The sequence below is a fragment of the Argiope bruennichi genome, chromosome 6, assembly GCF_947563725.1.
Source record: "Argiope bruennichi chromosome 6, qqArgBrue1.1, whole genome shotgun sequence".
Taxonomy (NCBI): domain Eukaryota; kingdom Metazoa; phylum Arthropoda; class Arachnida; order Araneae; family Araneidae; genus Argiope; species Argiope bruennichi.
In genome coordinates this window covers 8,646,514-8,670,711 of record NC_079156.1, presented here as the reverse complement: position 1 = coordinate 8,670,711, position 24,198 = coordinate 8,646,514, and the positions used below count along the sequence as shown (strand labels likewise).

The window sequence follows — 24,198 nt, the reverse complement described above, 5'->3', positions numbered from 1 at the left end:
GACATTTAAAAAATAAACATTATATAACAGTGAGGTATAACATTTCATGATAAAATTGTAGATGCAATATTCAACGGCAATCAGAAAGGTGAAAAGTTAATTTCAGATCTAAAATGTGAAAAGTTCATTAATACTCAACATACTTATGATTATTCCAGGAAAATGAAACCAAACGAACATGTTATCGCAATAAACAGCATATTGTCTTAGGTAGAAATTTTTAATAGGAAATTTCAGAAGATACTTTAGTTAACTAATCAAAACTGAGCTAATACTGAGAAAATACATTTCAGGTTTGATACTTAAAATTATAAAGTGTCATTTAATTGCAGATTGAAAGTTTTGTCTCTTACATACAACAGAGGCAATTGAAGCCTTTTTGTGTTATCTCTAAAATATCTAAAAATCTAAAACCCAATATCTAAAAATGTAAATCAGGGCTCGTCAGTTTAGAAATTAGCATCGCCTTAATATGTTTTCATCAAACGATTGAAATTTTAAAAAAGAAAAGAAAAAGATACTTTAACCATAAATAAGCAAAAAAATCAAATTTCAGATAAACTCTAAAGGATGAGGCGCCATTAAAAAAATTATTTTTATTTCTCTGAACCAATGACTGGGGATAGTTTTCACTTTCTAGTGTACGAATAAAAATAGAAAATATTGGAATTGTAAATTAATTCCACCTCCAGAAAACATTTTTGGAATAATGTATGTCCATGAACAGAATTGATAAAAGCGATGAGTTAAAGAAATGAAATTTAATATACATCTAAATTGCGGATTTTATTCAAATTTAGAAGAAATCCCTGTTAAGGAAGTCTGTCTACGATGCCGCGATGATTTCCATGTAAATACAAACTAATTTAAAACACTAGATGGATGAAATTCTACCTATGGATTTTATCATTACAAATGCAATCCTATATCAAATTTCGGATTCAATCTATCAATGAGTTGACCATCTGTCGATTTGCTTATTACAAAACATGAGATTAGAAGACATAGAATTTATTAAATTTTCCCGACGTTGATGGGGAGTTTGACATTTTGGAGAATACAATAAACGATGAGAATGATAATAAAGAAACTGAAGTAATACTAAAAGCATTTGAAACTATAAGTACGAACAATGTTTCAAGAAAATGTTACAGATTATCATATAATCTTAATTAAAAGTTTTAAAAAATAATAAAAAAAAGTGTTTTTAATAATTAAAATGTTCAAAGTAAAAATGCAAACTTTTTTTTACATTTCAATTCGAATTAATAAAGAGGATAAATGAGGCTTTTTTTTTTCGTGTTAATAATTTAATTTACAAGTTTGACGAATTTTCTTTGTAAGGAACTTTTGATGTGGGACAAAATGAAACTTCATTAAGCAGAGACATGATGGTAGATTGCTAATTTCAGACAAATGATTTTCAATTTACGGATCGATGCAAAATTGCGAAGTCAATCACAGTGAAAAAGAAATATCCAAAAATGTGATTATGGGACAAGGTACATCAATATTTATTAGTGGAGAAGTATGAATTACCACAATCCCAACCCATATAAGAGGGCCTCTCAAAATGAGGATGAGACGCTTCCTGTATGGTGGCTGGTTCTCGCCACCCTGATGGGTACAGAAATGGTGAATTTTTGGCATGGCTTCATAAACCTGTTATTCTTTTCAACCGAGACTGTAATATATAAATTTTGGAACTTTAATATACCATAACAAATTATTAATTTCTCACAACGTCATAGAATTACAGATCCTCCCACCGGTAATATTAAGAAATGCACTTTTCCAAAGCATCCTTGACACGTATGATAGAAATTGAAAAACATACACAAGATATATTCATCCATCATTCTGGATGAATGAATATAAAATGTGATTAAATAAAATGTGGTAAGAACAAAAGCCTTCAGAAAATTGTTAGCGGATTTCATTTCTTCTTCTCCCCCTCAATACACGACACACAGTTAGCATATATTCTTTTATATGCTATTAAGTAGGTATGAGCTTTCCGTTAAAAAAATAAATAAATAAAAATACAAACTTAAGTAAACACACATATAGATAATACTACTAATAATAATAAAACAATGGATGGCTTATGGATGAGACTTGCAAATCAAGCAGCTCATAGTTTACAAGAAAATATTTTGACACTTTGAATTGGAGACAAGAAACAACAGACTATTGTTCAAACAATGCCTTTAGTAAAAAACAAGAATAAAGAAACACCTCCCTCCCTTTTAAACATATTCATAAGGTTACATTAATAAGATTCTTTTAGAATAGAATAATTCACAACTTCACCTATAATCAAGATAAACAATGCTTTTAGATCATCAGGAAGTCATTCATTAAAAAGTGTGCTGGAAAAATAATATTTTTTAAAAAAACATTTATTTGTATAATAAAAAGTAACTGCTTAATAAATTTCTAATTTTTGGTAATTAATTTAGAATCCATTATTGTAGTTACCGTGAAAACTCTCCGAGCAGCCATTCATTCATTCCGAGAAAATTTCAGCTCAGAGAGGGTGACCGCTTTGAAGGGTTTTCGTTACAATTGCAAGATAATTACTGTAATACACAATATAAACAAGTCTCGCACTTATTTTAAGAGAAAATAGTAACTTATTTAATGTTGTTGTTTTTTTTGTTTTTTTTACATTTTATTGAAAAAAATGATATGATTTAATTTTGTTTTAAGTTTTTCCGATTTTAAGAAACAGCTTTATTTGAAGGCCATCGTTCAATTTAAAAAGTAGATCTCTAATTCGATTCGTTTGTCATTGCATCGGTGACTATTTTCCTCAAAGTCACTTGAGTTTAAAGTTTACCTGGCTTACGATTACAAAGTGTATCAGAAAATTCCTCGCCAAAAACAGAATCGGCGCATATTCCAGTTAGCCGACAAAGAATTTTTTCAATCATCTGATCCAAACAAAACACACAGAATCTCTTTTTAGGGGAAGGACAGAAAATTATCTAGTGATTCATTTCAATATGTATTTTGAATTTACTTAGTAAAATTAACTCATTTGTAAATAATGTCCTTGATACTATTGCTTACTTAATGCAGCTCCAAGACGGATTGTTATAAATAAATCTTATATGATAAATTTCAAAGAAATCGAATACCTGAATTAAGCAGCTCATAAAGCGTAACGTGATTGAAAGAATTTGTATTTTCAAAGGAAAAACTGGTCACAGATTTCGAACAAAGAGGATTAAAAGTGAAGGATAACTGGATTTAATAAGAACGTTTGAAAAAATTTCATATATAGAAGGATTTTTCACTTTTTTTTTTAACTAATTCAATTACTTTTAAAAAGAAAAGTAATTTAGTTACGTTTGCTGTTTCGCTTTCAATGCACAGAATCAATCAAAATAATACAAGTTAAATATCAGATGACAAATGGAAACTGAGTTCATTTTTAATACATAAATAAAGGATTTCAAGTTTTCCTAAATGTATTTTTAACAAAATCCAAAGAAGAGAAAAATTATAGTCCAGTTACATTACCACGAATGGAGGTTGATGAATTATGATTATGTTATTAATAATAGCTGCCTTTAGCGACCAGATGTTTCGGCGGGCAAATTTATTGGTTGCTGAAATTTTATAATTAAACATTTTATGTAACTTGGCTTTAATGACTTCTCTAATAAATTATTATTAAACTAAACATATACTATATTATATTATATATATATATATATATATATATATATATATATATATATATATTATTTAGAAACCTCAAATTTTTCTGTTCATTACATTATTTCCTTAATTTTGTCATCTCCTCTTAAATTTAAACTTTCATTTGAAATGCAAGTGATTATATTTGAACTTATTTATAAACATGTTTTTTTTTTAAAAAAAATATGAATATAGAATGTGGAATCGTTCAACATTGAGATCTTAAGTGTACTACACTATAGTGTATAATGTTTGTAATAATTCATGCAATATCTCTGAGGGTTATTCAATAAAAATTTCCCAGATTGTATATAAAATTCAGTTTACCACACTAAGAAAATTTTTATTAAACAAAATTCACAGAATCGAAGGTTTGCCGATAGCAAGATATTAATTCACTATCCGATTTCTAGCGGGGGGGGGGTATTTAAAAAGTCGCTCATAATATCAAAATCGAAACGGATTATCCAGGGAGAAGGGGGGGGGGAATCAAGCTCAGAAGTAAATAGATCAGTAGCAAACTCTTAAATGATGTTACGAGAAAAGCAATAGAAAATAATGAAAGAAAAGGAATCATTTGCATGTTACAGCTTTTGAAATATAGTAAAACTAGCTTCAAATTGCATATTCAATGCATAGAAAGATAAAGTGAAATAATCTATCTACATGTTTAAAACAGGAAAATCGAAGAAGCAGCTCTTTTCACCGCCCCACATGCCCCCAAAACATCACTGTACCATAACAGAGTCTGTCAGCCCTGAGGCAGCATATCGATTTTGCCAACTTTTAATTGATATTTAAGTTCACGGGCCCTGCTATGTCGGCAATGGTCGCCTGTCTCCTTACATTACTGCTAACGTAAAGATCAATGTGATTCAAAATAAAGAATAATATCAATCTAGAAATCTTGCGTCAACAGATTTAATATATTGGGACAATTAAAAAAGAAAAAAAAATGGAAATTGCAACAAAGAGCAATGATTTAAGATCTAAGTGCATTTTCAAAAAAGTTATGGCTAATTAAACATTTTTATATTCAAAATTCCACAAAATTCTGTTGAAAATCACATTAGACAGTTCTAAAGCCAAAATTATATCCCAAGTTGCCTTTATAACACTTAAGATAAGATATATTCAAAATTTCAAGATGCTTTGCATATAAACTTTTTCATAAAATGCAATTTAAAAAACGATTTAAGTCTTGTTTTGTATTAAAAATGTATCTATTTTACCTTCCATCATATTTGTAGATAATATATTCTTTTTAAAAAATCATAACTTTTTTTTTCTTTTTTTTAACAGCCTTTTTGTTATTAATGATTGCAATTTTGCTATCCCTCCTTCTGCTAAATGCTAAAATTAGAATGCTGCTATTTTTTTTTAAGTAAGGGACGCATTATCCTATTTTGCAATGATCCTATGGGGAAAGATTGTTTCGCTTTTACAAGGGATGAATTACGCTCGTTAAGTGAGGTTCCATTGTATAACTCTGGAAGAGCTCTCCAACAACTTAAGCGATTTCATCCTCTTTTTCTTTTGAGCACATAATTAACCAATTAGAATGCTCCATACTTTACCATAAATATTTTCGTTTGCTGTGATAATCAAAATTGGTTGACACTGCTAAATATTAATGTTATTACATAAGACGCGCGAACAAATGATCAGCGCAGGCGATCAGTGGAAAGTCAGAAAACAGATAACTTCTTCATTATTAAATTGGTAGTTGAACTTACGATATATTCTTTATTAAGGTTCAAATTTTGATCATTAACCCTTATGTTCATTTTGTATAATATACCATACATACAACTTTATAAAAATATACTACCACTATAAAATAATTTTTAACTTAGTTTTATATCATATCATATCACGATTTTTTTAATGTTTTTTATAGCGTATAGAAGCTACCTATATACATTTTTTTTTTTTTTTTTTTTTTTTTGCTTTTCTTCAAAAAAGCAATCTTGCCACGATAAAGGTACCATACATACAACTTTATAAAAATATATTACCACTATAAAATAATTTTTAACTTAGTTTTATATCATATCATATCACGATTTTTTTTTATTTTTTAATGTTTTTTAAAGCGTATAGAAGCTACCTATATACATTTTTTTTTTTTTTTTTTTTTTGCTTTTTTTTAAAAAAGCAATCTTGCCATGATAAGGGTTAAATATTAACATTTCTTCCTTGTTATTAACTTTAGCACGCAATTTCAAAAAATTCTTGTGCATACATCAATGACAAATCCGCTAGATTTGTCACTTTTCTTCTGAAGAGTTCTATTGCATTTTCTGCAACCACATAAAAAAAAGATCCAGTTATGACAATAAAACAATATTTCAATGGTATGCGTCACACTATAAAGTAAAAAATTAACAAACTGACAAAACCCCCTTTTTTTTTTATTAAAAAAATTCAAATAGGATTTCATCAACTGAAACAAATTTAGAACGTAAACGATATTGAAACAAACGTAAAACGTGTTAAATGATTAATACAGGAAACTAACCGTCTATGATGACCAGTCTATTCGCCCATATTAACTTTTTAGGGTATTAAACGATTTTTTCTATTTTAATTTCAGCTTATTCTCTGGTACAACAGAAAAACATAAAGAAACAATCTGCAATAAAATACTGTGCGCGCAAATTAAAAAGTGCATATACTATTGAATAAAAGTGTAAATGATAATCCTATCTCAGAATTAATATCAAAAGATGGCAACTATTTCAATAGTAACATTGACAAAAGAAAACGATTAAATGTTTTGATGGATGAGTTTGAATTTCATCACAACATTTCAAAGCTATGTAACAGATAGGGTATTAAATTAAATTTTAAAAAACTTATTTAAAAAACAATACAAAAATAAAATTGACATAATTAAAAAAAAGCAATTTTTAAATTTTAAAATAATTCAAAAACTATTTTTGAAATTAATAACTTTAGAAAATATAATCATAAAATTTACATAGACTGTCATAGCTATTACATCTCTAGTAACAGCCTATTTTCGCATTCAATCTGTTTGACGTCTATTTCCTGATTTTTTTATATCTTCTTTCTTCTGAATTAATGCACTTTTTGATGACACAGCAAACCCTTTCCAGAACATTTCTAATATTTTGCTTCTCCAATAATTAGAAAAACGAATCGGTAAATGAAATGACCCTAAAAAATGTTCAGTAAAACTATCTAAAATATTCATATAGTGATTTGTCTACATTTGACTGTTGCCATTAAGAATTATATAAAGAAAGATTTCTGAGCCACATAGTTATCGTAACAATTTTATATAGAGAGGGAAAGCACAAGTACTTTGAAAAAAGAATTTCTGTACTTTTCATTGAATAGCTGTTCGAAATTAAATAAAATTAAAAGCTGAGAAAAAAAGAATATATAATAATACACACAAAACAAAATTTTAAAAAAGCAATAAGAGAGAAATATATAAAGTTTCAACTCTAATCGTAACCCAACTCTTTTATACACCTTTAGAGGTAATAATATGCACAATTGAAAAAAAAATGCTCTATAAAGAATTATACTTTTTAAAATGTGCAACTTATACAGGGAAAAATTAAAAAAGAAAAAAAAAAGAAAAAAAGGCTGAATTTCTTAAATGGAAAACAGATCTACCAAAATGGATAAACCAAAGATCCTTGTTTAAAAAAAAAAAAAAAAAAAAAAAAAACTAATTTTTATAAAAATTATCCATCAAAATATATTACACTTCTGAACTTTTACTATTTGCATGTTTTTTTAAATTTCTTTCATTATTTACATGTCCACTAAACTCATTAATCACTGAAGTTGGCGATCTTAAAAACCTACTAAAAAATTAAGCACTAAAGAAATGAAAGCAAACACAGAGGCATTTGGGACAAAGCAAAATTAAATCTATTCTTCAAATTGAAATTATGTTATCAGCAAATATTAATGAAATTTCTTTCAAGATTTAACAGCACCCTGTCTCATACTTAGCATCACACAAGCACTACACCTAAAATTAATTGTTGTTCCTTTTTAATTGCCATTTAAAAAGGGACAACGTTTCATTTTTTTTTTTTTTGACAACGGTACATTGAATATTATTCAATTTTTAAAATATGTTCAAATAATACATATATTTGCTGATTATCATTTTTTATATTAAAACATTTTTTTCTTTTAGAATTACTAACAAATTTGATTTTTTAAAATTAAATTAAATTAAATGATGCAAACACTGTCGCGGTTAGGTACCCTCTTTTTTTCTTAAGATTTTTATATTTAAAAAAAGGGCATAAAATTACACCAATTCAAAGGTCAAAGCAACCACAAGCTTACAATTCACTAAAAGTAAGCTAAACTAAATTTATGGTGCAGTAAAAATCCAGTATGGTGCTAAAATATACCTTTCTTTTTTAATGTTTGGTTTTTAATCTTTGTCCTTATCACACTTTTAATAAATTCCATATTTCAAAGAAAGCAGTTACTTACTTACAATTTGTCAAAATAAAAACAAATGCAGCCTCTTTTGAACATGTTGAATAAAATATCATTTATATGCAATCTGTAATTTTCTTTCATTTATGCAAGGAAGGAATAAAAACTTCAAATTCGATACTCAATATCTTGCATAGAGAGTACCAACTTTGATATTGCTAAAAAATGCATATTTGTAAGCAAAATGCGAAAAATACTGGATTTTATTTTTATTTTTTTAATTTCTTGAAAGCTATCTCTAATAATTATTAACCCTTTGCACCTGGATGGTGCCTCTAACCCTTTACTTTCTGATGGTGCCTCTCACTCATCAATCAAAATGGTACATCATTTTGATGCTTTTATTTATTTATTTTTCAATTTTGATTGTTTAAAACACTTACAGAATGATAAAAAGACGTAGATTAATTTTTAGAGGAAATTTAATTCAAAACAATTTATTTGAGGGGGGGTGGGCAATAAACAAGTCTTTCAATTAGTGAATTATTATGTATTGAATTACTATTCCAAGTGCAAAGGGTTAGAAATATTAATTAACATATGAGAACATGCATAAAAATAATAAAACTTTAAGGCTTATTTCCTTATTATAAAAATGATTACAGCACATGGACAAAAATTTAATGATGTGAAAAAAATTAATTAAATTTTTAAAAATTGAAATCTATTATTGCAAATTTCAAATTGTCTTGTGATAGCATTTTTATTTTGCAATATGAATTTTGATTTTCAAGAATTGGATCTTTAAACCATAGTTGATCACACAAAACACAATGATGAATTGAACCATCGGGAATAATTCAAAAACGGTTGGCTAAGTTCTTGCTTTAATCTTTTAGCAAAAGTTTTTTTTTAAATAATGCAGTTAAAAATAAAATTAGATACAAGTAATTATCAAGTATCTACATTTCAAAACAGAATTATTTTTTACAGAATCTAAACAGAAATGTTTTAAATTTGGAGGGTTTTCTGAAATTTTGTATTTTTGACTACCCTAATTTAAAACCAATTTTCATAATCTACAATGACTCTAACAATATAGCTTAATATTTTAACAAATATTTCAGAATATCTTTTTTTAATGCTTTTTTATAATAAATTTTATTTGGTGCCAAAATAAGCATTTGTAAATTTCTTTTTGGCTAAGTAGAAGGAATATTCAACATATACAGCTGATAATTAATATGCAATATCTGCTATGGACATTACAGTATAGTACAAGAATAAAAATGTAAAAACAATAATATAAAATTATAAAGAAATAACCAAACTTTATTACTTTAAACACTATAACAAATAATCAATATTAATATCTGCAAAAAGAAAAGCTGAATGAAAAAAAAAATCAAAATCAACTGTTTAGAAATGGACATTTTTGGTACAATAGTGCAATAAGCCCTACTTTACTGCTATTAAGATAAAACAGTATATTTTAGAAATTTTATTTGATTCGAGTATAGAAAGAATCTATTTTATTTCGTAATTCACCTGATTTGGACATAAATCTACATGTCTTTCATATGTAATGACATTTCTTAATAAGTTTATTTATCACAAAAGATGGATGATTTTCTTTGTCAGAGCAATTACTGTTATACAATAATGATTTCAATAATTTAACCATTAATCAGCTTTCTATAATGTTGCTTATCCCAATTCTACATCGGTTCATTTTATTATTTGAAATAAAATTACTTAAGCAAGATGTTGTTCTATATATAGATCCCTAATATAAATGATAATCTGAATTGTTTGAAACTAATTAATTGTACAATGAATGAATTAAACAAATTTTCAGAAAAAATTTCTGATATGTTTCAGTAATTGTATATGCAACTTCAATATCAACAATTTTAACACTATATATTTTATTTGAGATTTCATGACATAGAAATTATGCAGATTACATTGCACAATACAATGCTTACTCTTCTCTAAAATTTCTTTAGGAAGAATAATTCCAAAGTAGCCTTTGACATTTAGAACTAATTCAAACTATAATATTCTAAATTAATCAGATAAAGAAATAATCGGGAAAAAAAACTATGGCAAAAGCAAAAATTAAACTTGAGTATCAATTCCTATGGAATTTAAATAAAAATATGACACAAGCAACATAAGTAATGTAATTCCTGTAAAGACTGGAAGTAACACAAATATCAGATTTTAAAATATAGACATTCCATAAGAATGTAAACCTGTTACATCACAAAAAAAGTAACAAATATTTATGACCAAATTTAAACATAATCATTTTCCTTGTTAATAGAAGCACAATCCTTTCTCAATTTTATAATAATACCATGCATTTTTTAAAAATTCCAATTCATAAATAAATAGTCTTACATCATAAAATAACTAATTTTTCTAAATTTCAGTCTTTTTTTTTTTTCTTTTCTTTCTATTTAACAAATTATAAATCTAAATTTTTAAAAATCAACATTAATCAATTTAAGTTCCCAAAAATATAAATAGATGTTAATAAAAAGGCAATTATTAATAATGACATAAATGATGGATAGCAAGTTAGCTGTTTTATAAAAGTCTTAATAGGACTTATTTTATATAGGACAGCATATTTGTCAGCAAGATAGCAAAAATTAACTTAAATGATCAAATGCTATGTGCAGGTTGCACAATACTTTAAAACTGTATAAATACTTAATCTTAATTCATGGATATCTAATAAAATTGTCAAAGAAAATGTTTCTAAAATGCAGAAAATTGTCATTATTATCTATATCAATCTTTGTGTGTATATATATATATCCTAGTGTACATGGCACAGAAATCACTCTTATTATTTATTGTCAAATATAAATAAACCATCATTCGAACATTTCAAGCATATTTGATGAAAATTTTACAGTTGTATTAAATTTAATGTTTGCTTAGCTAATTAACAGAACTACAAAATATTTAGTAAAATGGTTCACTGTGTGTCACAAAAAAATTTCATTAAGGCAAAGGAAAAAATATTTTTTTAATAATAAGATCATACAAATAGGCATCAAACAAAGCCTAATCAAATGCAAAAACAGGTTTGACCATTGCCACATGAGTAATAGCTACAATATGTCAATGGAAATTAATGCTTATATCTTCCAAAATCATTATCTAACAAAAATAATTTTTTGCATTATTTTAAAACTCAAAAAATGACTTTTGAAATTATATAACTTTCTCCGCATATCATTTCCCTCTTATTTTAATAATTTTTTTAAATTTAATTTGGTACACAACCTGTAAAGATATTTTTAATGCTATGATGAAATTCAGTTGTGTACTTTATAACCAGAGTTACGATGTAAAAAAAAAGTTTTTTTTAATACATTAACTTTGATGTGAAAAAGAATCCGTTCAGGAGCATACGCCGGAAAACAAACCTCATTCCTTCCTTCCTATGATTTTCACTTCCACTTTTATTTCATATTTTTATACTTTTTAATTTGTACAGCAATAATTTTTAGTAGAGGGATTCATTTAAAGTCTTGTGTTTAGTTGTATCAAATAACATAAAATTTAAAAATGATGCATTCTACCTCACTTGTATAATAGTCCATGTTGATAGTTCTGTCAAAAATCTGAATGAACAAGATGGTCACCAAAAGGTAGTTAGAATGATTTTAAATTACTTTTAAAATATTTTAATATTTGCAGAATGTTCATAGCATTTCATAAAATGCAAATGTTAACTATTTTTTATAGCATTTTCTTAAAACAGTCTATAAGATTGCTCACATTAGCTAGTAAAAATATTTGTCATAGCAGTTAAAAGATTTTAAAAAAATAAACAAAAAAAATCATTATTTAAAATAAATAATCAAAACAAAAACCCTTACATTCCCATGATTAATTTTATTCATTCTTAGGAACAGAAATAAGTTTTGTTTTCACAAGCATATAAAACACTGATTAATAAATATATTAGCACACAAAAATATATATACTAAATAACAAAAATGCCTTTATGAAAAATTGATAAATATCTACCATTATAGAGATGAAATAATTGATCAGAGTAAAAATTTACTTTATACTTCTTAACAAAACTGGAACAATACTTAGAAATTTTAAATGAACTTTTGAAAATAAAAATAATATATTGTCAAAGATATGTACACGAATTTTTTAAACCATTATCTAAAGAGAAAAGAATTTTTGATATTTTCAAGAATTAGTCAGAAGAAATTTTCAGATCTCTTTTGAAACTGCCTTTACATAAAAAAGAGATGAGAACAAAAACAAAATAGGTAAAACAAACAATTTGATGGTGCAAGGTCTTGAAGTTTCAATCTTATGAATTAATGATTTTATTCATAATATTCTATTTTATTCTTACTTTTTTAATAGCCTACCTTATATTCATCATTCACTTTTATCAAATACCATTCCAAAATATTCCATTTATTTTTGGACATATTATGTAATAAATTATATATTAAAAATTTTTTAATTTCATAACTTTTTAAAAATTGCTTGATGTAATAATACCTCAAACTGTTTTGGATTTCCACTGATGATATACAATGATATACAAATAATGCAAATTATCCACAGATATGAATACATTTCCCTCATCCATTGTCAGGAATATACACAATGATTATATTTTATTAATTACTTCCAAAAGTCATATTTTATTATTACAAACATTTAACTATTCCTGCACATGTCAGCCCTCGCAATCAGCTGATTTGCTCAACATATTGGTTACAATTAATTTCTGATAAATTGTTCAACATTAAAGAAGCATCATTTTAATTGTCTTAAGTTCTATTTATACTATAAATGAATCTTTTAAATGGAGAGTCCTATGACTCTCCAGTCCTATGCCATTAAAGGCCTAAATAACCACTTATTCTAATTTCCGCAACATTGTAACTTCACTTATTTATCTGTCTTGTAAATCACAGACATTAAACAGAATCTTTCTACTTTAATTTTCAACAAAAGAAAAAAAAAATCACATGATTAAATAGCTGATGAAACAATGAAAATGGTTTGAATTTCAGAATAACAAAGCAATAAATTTGACAAAGACAATACTTTTTGAAAAATTGCCAAAATTCAGAAACACTCATACAACTATTAAAATAATTAAAAAAAACAGGTTTTTTTTTAAATTTTTAAAACAGTGTAGAATTTATTTTTATGCAATAAGAGTTTTAGAAGTTATCAAAAAAAGAAGAAAAAAACTTCAAAATTCAGTTTAATTTTTAATTAATGCACATTCCCACCTTCCAAGATGTACACACGTCTAAAATTTGGTAGCTGTAAATCAAACTGCCTGGCCTGCAGAGCACCAACACAAACATCTTAATTATCATTATAGATTGAACCATCTTACATAATTAACATAACATTTTGGAAGTTACAAAATATTAAGTTTATACGCAATGGTTTAAGTAAGAACCAGTATACACTAATTTGAATGACAACATTAAAGACGCTTATTAATGATAATATGATGAAACGAAATGGATAAAAAAATTAAAACCATGTATTAGTACTTTTCATTTTAATGCTTCATAAACATCACATGTCAACATTCAACACATGATACATCAAGATAACAATTCTGTCCAATTCAATTACTGCAACAGATCACAGTTCTCGCATTCTAAACTTAACTTATTTATTTTAAGCAAGAAAAACAAAGGGAAAATACCAACTGACAACTTACCATGGAACGAAACCAGCTGCACAGGCAATGAATGGGCGGCATACACGCGACTGATAGGTATTTCCACTGGCACATTTCTGTCCGATTCGGGCGATCCAGATATTTCAAATGCCCCATGGTGCGGCGAAATACTAATTGGCTGTCCAGAATGTCCATTTAAAACGTTTGATAAGCTCCTTGCTCTTTGTCGGGAATCGGAGCTACTGCTTGAACTGCTACCACCATCTCTTTGGCGAAGGTTTAACAGTCCTAAGCCACTCGATCCCGATGTACTAGCCATTGGGGATCCACTGGACCCAGGTTGATCCCGCGGATTGTTGTTGTTTGAACTCTGCTTGGCGCCCATTTCGATAAAAGACTATTAAAACCGAAACAACTCTTTTCCACTGCATGAAAAAACACATGGAAGACACGATGGGTTCGAATTCACTTCCAACGCAATCAACATTCGAATTATAAAAAGCTAACTGAAGAAAAATTCATAATGAGATTCATACAATACATACACTTTCGGAAATTTATAAAAGTATTTAGAGAACAATTTAGGAGAGCTCAATTTTCCTGATTCCTGCAAAATAAACAATTTCAACTTTCGTTCTGCGGTTGAGTAGATCTATAGCTTCTACCAAAACATAGTTTTCTCGGACGTAGTACCAGTTACAACATAGAGCGAAAATTTCGCAATCTTTCCAATGGATCAGAGTTCTCGTTCATGCTTCCATCAGCAGATGGCGACAAAAAGTAAACATACGTCATTGGATTAGAATAAGGAAATGTCACATCCAACTGGTTCAAACCGATTCACACTGAAAGATTATTACGTAATTATGGAATCGAAATTAATTTCGACATCAGTCTTATAAATATCATATGCCCTATAAAAAATAAAAATATGAAAGTTTTCCTCACCACTCAATTTAAAAAACACTTTGATAAATAAAAACACATTATAAGCCCCTTACAAATTGCGCATATATATATATATTTCATCTTCAGAAATATCACTTTTGAGTAATCGTGTATAATAGAATTATCCTACCACAGTCTACATTTGATATTAGATTTCATGCGGGTGCCAAAATGATTTCATTTCTAGAATTCGGGATGTTGTAAATATTTTTTGCTTACCTTTAACGCATAAGATTGTTCTGCTCATCATTTTTTAAAAAGGAATGACTCCAGAAATTTAAAAATATATATTCCTTATTGATATGAATGCCGAAAGTAATAATAATCATAGTTTTGATTAACTTTAGACCGAGTTGTGGCTGATTGAACTGATCGGGTCACCAATGTAGCGAATTGTTATGAGCGAGGATAGAACCGGGGACCTTGTGGTTCGCAGCCGAGTAACAAGACTACTAGACAAAAGCAATTGCTCATGTTTCGTAGCTGTTAACTGGCTTATAAGCTTTTCACCACAGAGTATTCTAAATACAAACGAAAAAACATTAAAACTACATTGCACGGATAATTTCAAATTGTTGAGATTCGGATCGAACGTTTAGATTTTGTGGAATCGACAAACTACTTTTTAATTCTATTTAATTTCTCTTAATGTCCTGTTTTCTTAACAACCTAGTATTGGGATTTTTTCTGAATTGGTTTTGAATTAAAAAATAGAATAATTAGATGCCGGTTTTGATCAGCCAAAAGACTGTCAATCCTGACTGACCACAAAGGCAGGTCTATCATTGGTTGTGGTACTTGTCTCGTCGGGACAAGACCTTACTATTGACTGCTCTCTCAGCGCATGCGCAAATCTTTTTGCCCATGCGTGACTAACTGGAATCTTATAACTATCTGAGTGAAAACCTACTTTTAAGAAAAAGAAAAAGAATGGACAATTTCACTGTCTTCATGTATCCTGAGAACCATTAATTATTTTTCTTTTTTAAGACTGTACATGAACGAAGCAATAGAATCCGTATACTTTAACCGTACAATTATTAATGGTTTGAAAATTTTAATACGATATTCTTCTTCGTTGTTGGTACTTTGTTTCAAACTATTTATGCTCTTGTCTATTCTGTTCTTTTATGTGATAATCTTGCTATTTTTATAAAGGTGATTCCAAGAATTCATAAAAATTGTTCTTGCCGCTAGGGAGAAAGAGAAATTTAAGCACTAGGTATTTGTATTTTGTATCTGTTTTAAAATGATGTCAAATCTTGACATTTCCGTCAGCTGTAAATCAATAGGAAAACTGTTAGGTGAGTGGAATATGTTGAAAGCTATTTTGTAAAATATACTATTCTGAAGTGGACATTTCAGTATCAGTGAATATTTTACCATTGAGTTTTCATTAGGAGTTCGCATTAGACAAGAATTGTTCGATAGCTGCTCGAAAATTATGCTTTCTTGTAGAAAGTCATCAGTGAATAGCTGGACGAAATTGATTCAAATGATTAGCATCTTCAGATAGATTGTCTTCCTCAAAGAGAGCATCCGGCATATAATATTTGCATGAGAGTTAAAATGGCAGCGGGAAAAACCATTCAGCTGCTTCTGCAAATACTAAAAGAGAATTGGAAACTCCGTAACTGAGAGCATCGTATGTTAAATGGGGAGAGAGGGAAAATAAACGCTCCGGTGGATCAATTTTATTATGCCGCAAGATGGCTCAATTTCTGTATTAAGTCTTGGCATAATTACAACTGAACGTTAAACATCATACATCTTCTTTTGATTTGAATGATTTTTTTTTTTTCGAAACAAAATATTCATTCACGGAAAGTACTATTCTAAGTTTGGGAGAATAGGTCTTTATTGTCCACTTTGGATATTTAGCGTGGCCAAACCATTATAACTAAGGTATATTCGCCTTGGTTGCAAATATTGTTTAGAGAATAGTATTAGTGAAAAGACTAATGTTGTGAATGTGATGTTCTATGATTAAAATATTTAAAACGTAAGCAATTTTGCTTATTCTTTATTCCAAAAAAAAAATCATTTGTGAATTCATATGATTATCCTTTAGTATTGTGCGTCACCTTTATTCATCATTAATAAAGGTATCTGTTCATGATAAAAAAAAATTAGAATGGATTTAAAAAAACATCATGGAATTCCGTCAACGAGTTCTATAACGTTTAGCGAACATTTTTCGAAGTTGTCAGCCATTATACTTTAACAACGTTAAATTCCATACCAATTTGGAAGAGGTGCCATTTGAAAAATTTTAAGTTTCAAGATCATACTACAATTTTAAGTCGAAACATTCTTGTTGTGAATCATGTTCTCATCGCTATAGTATTGTAACATTTTGAACTCGAAATATCTCTGGAAAAACGTAAGCATTTTATAGTTTTTCATAATCAGTTTGAAAAATTAAAATCGAATCGATAGGTAAGTATAAAACTTTCAGGCAGTAAACGTTTACAAGTGTTCTTTAGAAAATTTATAAACTATTTTTAAACTTTTCTTCTTGGAAACTTTAAAGCCAATATAAAGGTTTTCAAATAAAATTTTGCACTAAAAGTGTATTTCTGGTATAAATTTTATTCTAAATTAGTCAAAACTAATTTTAAAAGAATTAGTTTAAAATTTTTGATTTTTAGTTAATTATTTAATGCAAAATATCAGTGAAATTGGTACATAAATTTTTATTTTGTGGATATTGGCTATTGAAATTTTCAATTGGAATTTGTCGCTGATTTGCCTTCTTAAGCCTTTTATCTTGACATGTCAAAATATCTTTCCTAATTTTAATCAACAATATTTGTAGGCTGGCATATTATATGTAAATTGTATCATGTTACGTGGAGAATGGAAGAATTAGAAATGCTGAACAAGGCAAATCGTCTGATTTATGGCTATCAAATTTGGAACTCATTTTATTTTTTTGAGTATCATTACGAAAGGGGTTTTAGAAATTTTTAATTTTATTGAAATTTATATAACCTTTATTATTCGAAATAAAAATCCTTTCATGTATATTTTTATCTAGATACTTTTATGTAAAATGTACGACATTTCTATAAAAATAAAAAATAAAAAGTGGTTGACATTATCCAACAAGGGATAATTTTTCTTTTTCAAAAATGATGAATTTCATTGAAAAGGTGAAATTTTTAATCATAAGACTGCTCGAGGTTTCCGGAAAAATTTCGACCCAAGTTTGAAAGAAAAATCTAAAATATTTGTTAATTTCTCACAGCTTGAAACAGCTGTTGACTTCGAATATTCGTTTTATTTGCTAGCAAGAAAACATTCGTTTTATTTCGTAGAACATTAATTTTATTTGCTTTTCTTGCCCCCGTTTAAACGATTGAATTATACGTGCTTTTAGATAGTTAAATTATTACAAATGATAAAACAAATTTTAAGCTTTGAATTAATCTTGTCATTTTTAAAAAAATTTAATGCGTTTATATTTTTTTTCTAGACATGAAATTAACATCATTGAAATGGTAAAATTTTTAATTTTAAGATAATTTGAAACTGTTGGGTTGGTGCGTTTTTATACGATATTATCGGGCGTTCTTGAACACTATTTATTATGAAAAAAAAGTAAAACATAAAGTAACATTTTTAAATGATTAATCCAGAGCGTAGTTACTATTTATTTCAATAACCGAATTATGGTTGAATGGTCCACATTGAAGTTGCCGGCCAGCATTCGAGTTGTCAAGTTTTCGTCTCCTTCCACGGCTGTCGGCATAACAGGTAATGAACAGGCAAACACTGCAGCTAAATTTGCTACTACGTATCGCCCTCAGCCTCTTTATTATACTGATATCAAGAGCGCACTAAGTAAGTGGATGCTGAAGACTTGGCAAAATGACAGGAATCAAGAAGTGAATAATAAACTCCACGAAGTAAAACCCCATATTACTACATGGACTTCATCTTTCAAAAGGAAAGTTGATGTAATTTTAATTCGACTGCGTATCGGCCATTCATGTATCACACACAGACACTTACTATTTGGTGAAGCTCCACATGTGTGCGGTTCATGTAATGTTCCACTGACTATAAGCCATATTTTAATTGAGTGTTCCGATTTTTACAGAGACCGTATCAACTTTTTTAACTCCTCTGATTTTATAGGAGTATTATAGTCTTTTCTTATGGCAGAAAGACCTCACACAAATTTATTCCCGTTCTTGAGAAAAATCGGAATTTTTAGTGAAATTTAAATTTACTATTATACTTTTACCTACTGTTTTACCAATTTTTACGATGAATTTTATGGAACTAAATAGAACTCGATAACTTAACTGTGTTTTCGGTGCAGCATATCCTAGAAAAGAATCTTGCGTCAGAAAATTATCACATCCAATCCAATCCACGGCTGCCAAAAGTGCCTAGTCGTCGAAATCTGATGGTCAAACTCCCCATGGGTTATCTTCCAAGCTACTGCCGCCAGATTTGAAACGGGCAAACCCTTCCCTGCATCAACTTTCGCTGATTGTGTCCTCAGCGAAAAGTTCGTTGAGATCGCGAAATGACTCCGCCGCTTTCCACCCTTTCTCAAAATGGTACAGCATAATATGACGAATATGAATATGGTTATCGACACGCATTTTTATAACCTAAAAGAATATTTTCATTCATAAATTTATAAAATATTGTAAATTTGTAATAAAATATAACACGCCAAAGAAACGCCTGATAATTATGCACCAACCCAATATTTCTTCAGAGACGATTTCTTTCTCTGATAAAATTGAAAGAAAAAGGAGAAATTTTGGTTGATTTCTAATTGAATATTTGGTAATATATTTTGAACTTCGAAATGTTGACAATATTACTTCTTGTCTTAAATTGTAAGAGTACAAAATTTGGTGGCATTCGGCTCTACTGATTAGATGCAGAACATTTAAGCAATTGGACAGAATAATTTTTATTTATATAAAGATAAAAAAAAATTAAAATGCATCATTTTCTAAGAATAGGCTTTCTAGTTAATCATTCTTCTGTATATTCTCTAATAATTTGTTAAATATTAACTATATATTTTACAATAACTCACCTTATTATTTTAGTTCCTGAATATGTAAAATCTCGCTTCTGCCGGTAGTAATAATTTTTTGTGCGTACCTTATTGCTGCCATACAATTCAGAGTAAATGCTACCAATCATAATAGACGACTCAAGTCTTGCTTATTATATTGCGTTTTTTCATATCGAGTCTTTAAATTTTTTTTGATTAATTCTAATTAAAACTCAATGTTGAAATAAAACTTATTTCTGAATTCTTTTTTTTTTCTTTACTAAATTTTGGTCTTTATCATTCGCATTGCTTTTCAAGTGGAAATTTTTTTTTTTTAATAAAGCTTTATACGCATTAGATACATTCGCAGGTTTTATTATAGACGTTACATTTAAAATGCTGCATCCTATCTATTACAATTGCATGTTTAAACTCTTTAAACCAGATTTAGAACTATAATCCACTAAATTTTTTCAAAAAAATTTCTTTTAACTGTACATGAAAGTTTTGGATGTTAAAAGTATTATTTTTAGCTTTAAAAAGTATCGGTTCTTTTGATTAGCTTGCTATGTTGTACAGCTTTTCTAGATCATACTTTAAAATCGAATTTTTGTATGGTCCTGTCCCCATTGAGTAATATGAAGGAATGACACATTATCCCACATTTATTAATTTGATGCTAACCATTATGAAAATAAACTCAAATACGCATATTTAGTTGAGATAATACTGGTTTCAAATTTAAATTCTATAAACTACGGACAATTCAGTTTCCTGCAAAAAAAGATTGAAACGAGAGCAATTGCAATGACCAAATACCATTCAGCGTTCACACTTCATTTAGCTCTCATTAATCACAGTATCCTACTTGTATGAAATTTACATCGATTAGTTAAAAAATTCAAATGTAATGCCTTGTATAACAGAATATTCATTTCCATTGGAATCAGAAGTTATATTGATAGAAGAAAAATCATCAAAACTGTAGGAACATATAATTGAAAATATTTTATATTGTCGCTAATCTCTTAATCGGTGTCCATCTGCCACAGCTTAGCCACAGATGGCTTTTGTGCCATAAAAAACAAACTCAACTTAATCGGTGTCCATCGACCTCTGAAGCCAGTAGCGGAGTATGTGAAGAACGCTGATCATCCTCTCAGTCAAAGCTTGCATTTACGGACGAAACTGTGCAGGGTACTCCTGTCTGACATTACGCGCCACAGCAGTACCCCCTTCTTCCAGTGGTAACGTTACGTGAGATGCCTTTCTGGTAATCTAACCTGTCGGCCTGAGCGAGACTTCCTTTGTTCCGTAGGTGCTGTTGCTGATGCGATTGTCACGTCTCTTGAAGTTGCTGGCGTTACTACAGACATAGCTGATCCATCTGCGTTAAGAAGAAAAGCTGGTTTCAGGAGATTTACGGAAATGATATTCCTCCGACCTCTTATTTCCACTTTGAAAATCTCCTTCCTTTCTAATACTGGAAATGGCCTCTCATGTGAAGGCGTCAGTAGCGGCCTGACATGGTCTTGGCTTATGAAAACATGAGTGGAGTTTTTTAACTCCTGCGGAATAAAGTATTTCTTTACTCCATGATTGCTAGTGGGCGCGAATTTTTGTACGGAGCTCTTGCAAAAATGCTCCCAGGTTTGCATCGTCTTGGTTGGTCTTATGATGGAAAAAATCACCAGGGAGTCGGAGCATTGTGACGTACAACAACTCGACAGTTGTCGTGCCAAACTCCTCTCCGAGTACCGAACGCAAACCAAGCAGAACTGTTTGGCAAGTTCTCGATGCAACTCTCCCTCAGACAAGCCCTTAAAGCGGCTTTAAGTGGCTAGTGAGATAAGAGTGGCTCTAAATAAATTCGACGTCCCTGGTCTGTAGTTAGGAATTTAGGAGTCCCAAATCCCGTGATTCAATGGGTATAAATAGCTCTAGCAACCATGTCTGCTGTAGCATTTAATGGAATGGCTTCGATCCAACGGCTGAACATATCAATTATAGTTAATAAATATTGGTAACTATCTGAAGGTAGCAAATAACCTACCAAATCGACATGAATATGTTCGAACCGATTATCTGGAACCGCTATATTAGAAACAGGGTTTGATGTACGCTGATGAATTTTTGAACGTTGCACGGCATGCACGCTTTAGCACAAGTGCGAACATCCCTCTTCATAGACGTGCCAAATGGTTCGAGACGTTACCAACTTTACTGCGGTTTTGATACCTGGATGGGAAAGATTATGTAATGAATCGAATGCCAGTGGTCGAAATTGAGGTGGCAAATATGGCCGAATTTTTGAATTTGTTGTATCGCAATACAATTCAGTATCGGGATCTGGAAGGGTCATTAGTCTCATTTCCATTAAAGGATTCTGGAGGAGGTCTTGAAACTCTGCATATTCCGATACTGAAACTCTGTATAAATATTTTTTGCCTAATTTCTAACAACAGATTACATTGAAGTTCAAACCGTTTCCATTGTTTCATCTGTGTGTGATCATTCTGATCACATGATTATCTTTCATTGCTGAAAACTAAAGAAGGATTTTATTTAATATCTACTTAATTTACGAGACGGATAAAAAAATGGTTATAATACCGTGAAATTCATAAGATAGATGAACAACAAACATTTACGTTTTTAATAGTGCCTGATGTCATAGGACTGGTCTCTATTATAAATTTTCTTGCACAAGAGTGGAGCATATGTAAGACAATTAAAGTAACTTACATTTAATGTCTGGTGATTTCATAATATCAAGGATACGAAGTTATATCAAAACGATTGATCTGAAATCAACTAATATTCATTACGAATCAGTTTTTGAGAAATAGATTTAAAAAAAAAACGAAATTATAACAGAAAATTTAAATAATTCAATAATTCTGAAGCTATGTTTTTAACAGTATAATGAAATCAAGGGACTTGATTTTATTATGATACGCAATGATTAAAATAGATATCAGACTATTAAAATTACACGGCTATGAGTCTGTCATGATCTGATGCTTAAAAATATTTTCTTGAACATTAAGTTATGCGTAAGCGACTTAACTGAAAGTAAAAACTAACCCTTTTCCTGGCGAATTAGCTGGTCCCCAAAAGCAACTAGTATCAAATAAAAAATTATACTGGAATTAATTTTTACTTTCCTTTTATTTAATTCATCAATGTTGAACTTATAAGGATTCGTTTATTAATTGTAAAATCAGTATCAATCGTTTCACCAATTCTGTCTTTCATGCATTCCTTTAATTTTTTAACTACCCTGCCAATTTGCATGAGATTTTTTACTACAAATTATGTTAATAAATTTGTGCCGATAAGGGCTGGGATATGTATAATTTAGTTATATTAACGACCCTCTTTAAAACAACACTAAGGTTATTTTGGGATGGTCCTCGTAGTTTTGAACCGCGATAAGATGAAGAAGACAACACCTGAGCTGGCACTCCCCCACCCCTCCTAACTTCCACACCACATCAGCGGGAGGACGTTTGACCAAGACGGATTTCAACATGCACCAGATCCGCTTATACGACGTTTTTTCGGTGGATTCAGGTATCGAACCTGAAGCCCTCCGGTTCCGAAGTCGAGACTGTACCACCAGGCCACCGCGGCCCGAGCTGGGATATGATTACAGAACAGAAGGTCTGTTTAGACAGGCATAAACCCTCCAGTAAATAAGGCAAATAAAAGCTACATATATTTTCAATGTCAACTTAAGGAGCAACTCCCTCCATATGTCATTGTTTGTTGCTGCCCCAGTGAGAAAACAATGTAAATTCTGACTTAGAAGAGATTTGTTAGGCTCTGGGAAAACTGAAATATATAGTATTGAACAAATGTGATAAGGAGGTTTAAGAAAAGAACATGCAGTCTGAAAATGTTGTCAGAAAAAAATGATTTTAGGGAAATCTTAACACAAATTTTTTTAAAAAGAGGAATATATATATATAATATATTCAAAATAAATTTGTTCAGGTTTTCACCAAGGAAATACAAAGTTTTCTGACTTTTCCAGGTTATTAAGGTTTCCTAGATGGTAGACATCCTGTTGCAATCATTAAAAAAAATTGTTTTAACACAGAACCAGCAGGGTTGCTCTCCCGAAATATTTTTTGCATACTCTCATAAAGCTGTTATTCTTTTCCAGCACATCAAATTGTACACCTTGTGCAAGGCTGTAAAAGCTACAATACTCAGGATTTTATTTTCAGATTCCTGTACATGATATTTCTATGCCTTTCAGCATGGGGGGGGGATGAATATGCATCTTAAATGTCTTTTATGAAACTGATGTAAAGCAAAATTTGACACAAAACTACAATTTTAATAGCATGATCAAGGA

The 24,198-nt window shown here is 29.4% G+C and overlaps 1 protein-coding gene across 1 annotated transcript in view; it reads right to left on the bottom strand.

Annotated features, from left to right (window-relative positions):
* The window catches only part of LOC129972247 (E3 ubiquitin-protein ligase znrf2-like), a 50,947-nt gene extending 36,364 nt beyond the window's left edge, over positions 1–14,583 (bottom strand). The window contains exon 1 of the mRNA XM_056086309.1: positions 13,895–14,583. Coding sequence (XP_055942284.1) covers positions 13,895–14,240 — 346 coding nt within the window. The 5' untranslated portion in view covers positions 14,241–14,583. The remainder of the gene's footprint in view (positions 1–13,894) is intronic.
* Between the last annotated feature and the right edge of the window lie 9,615 nt (positions 14,584–24,198).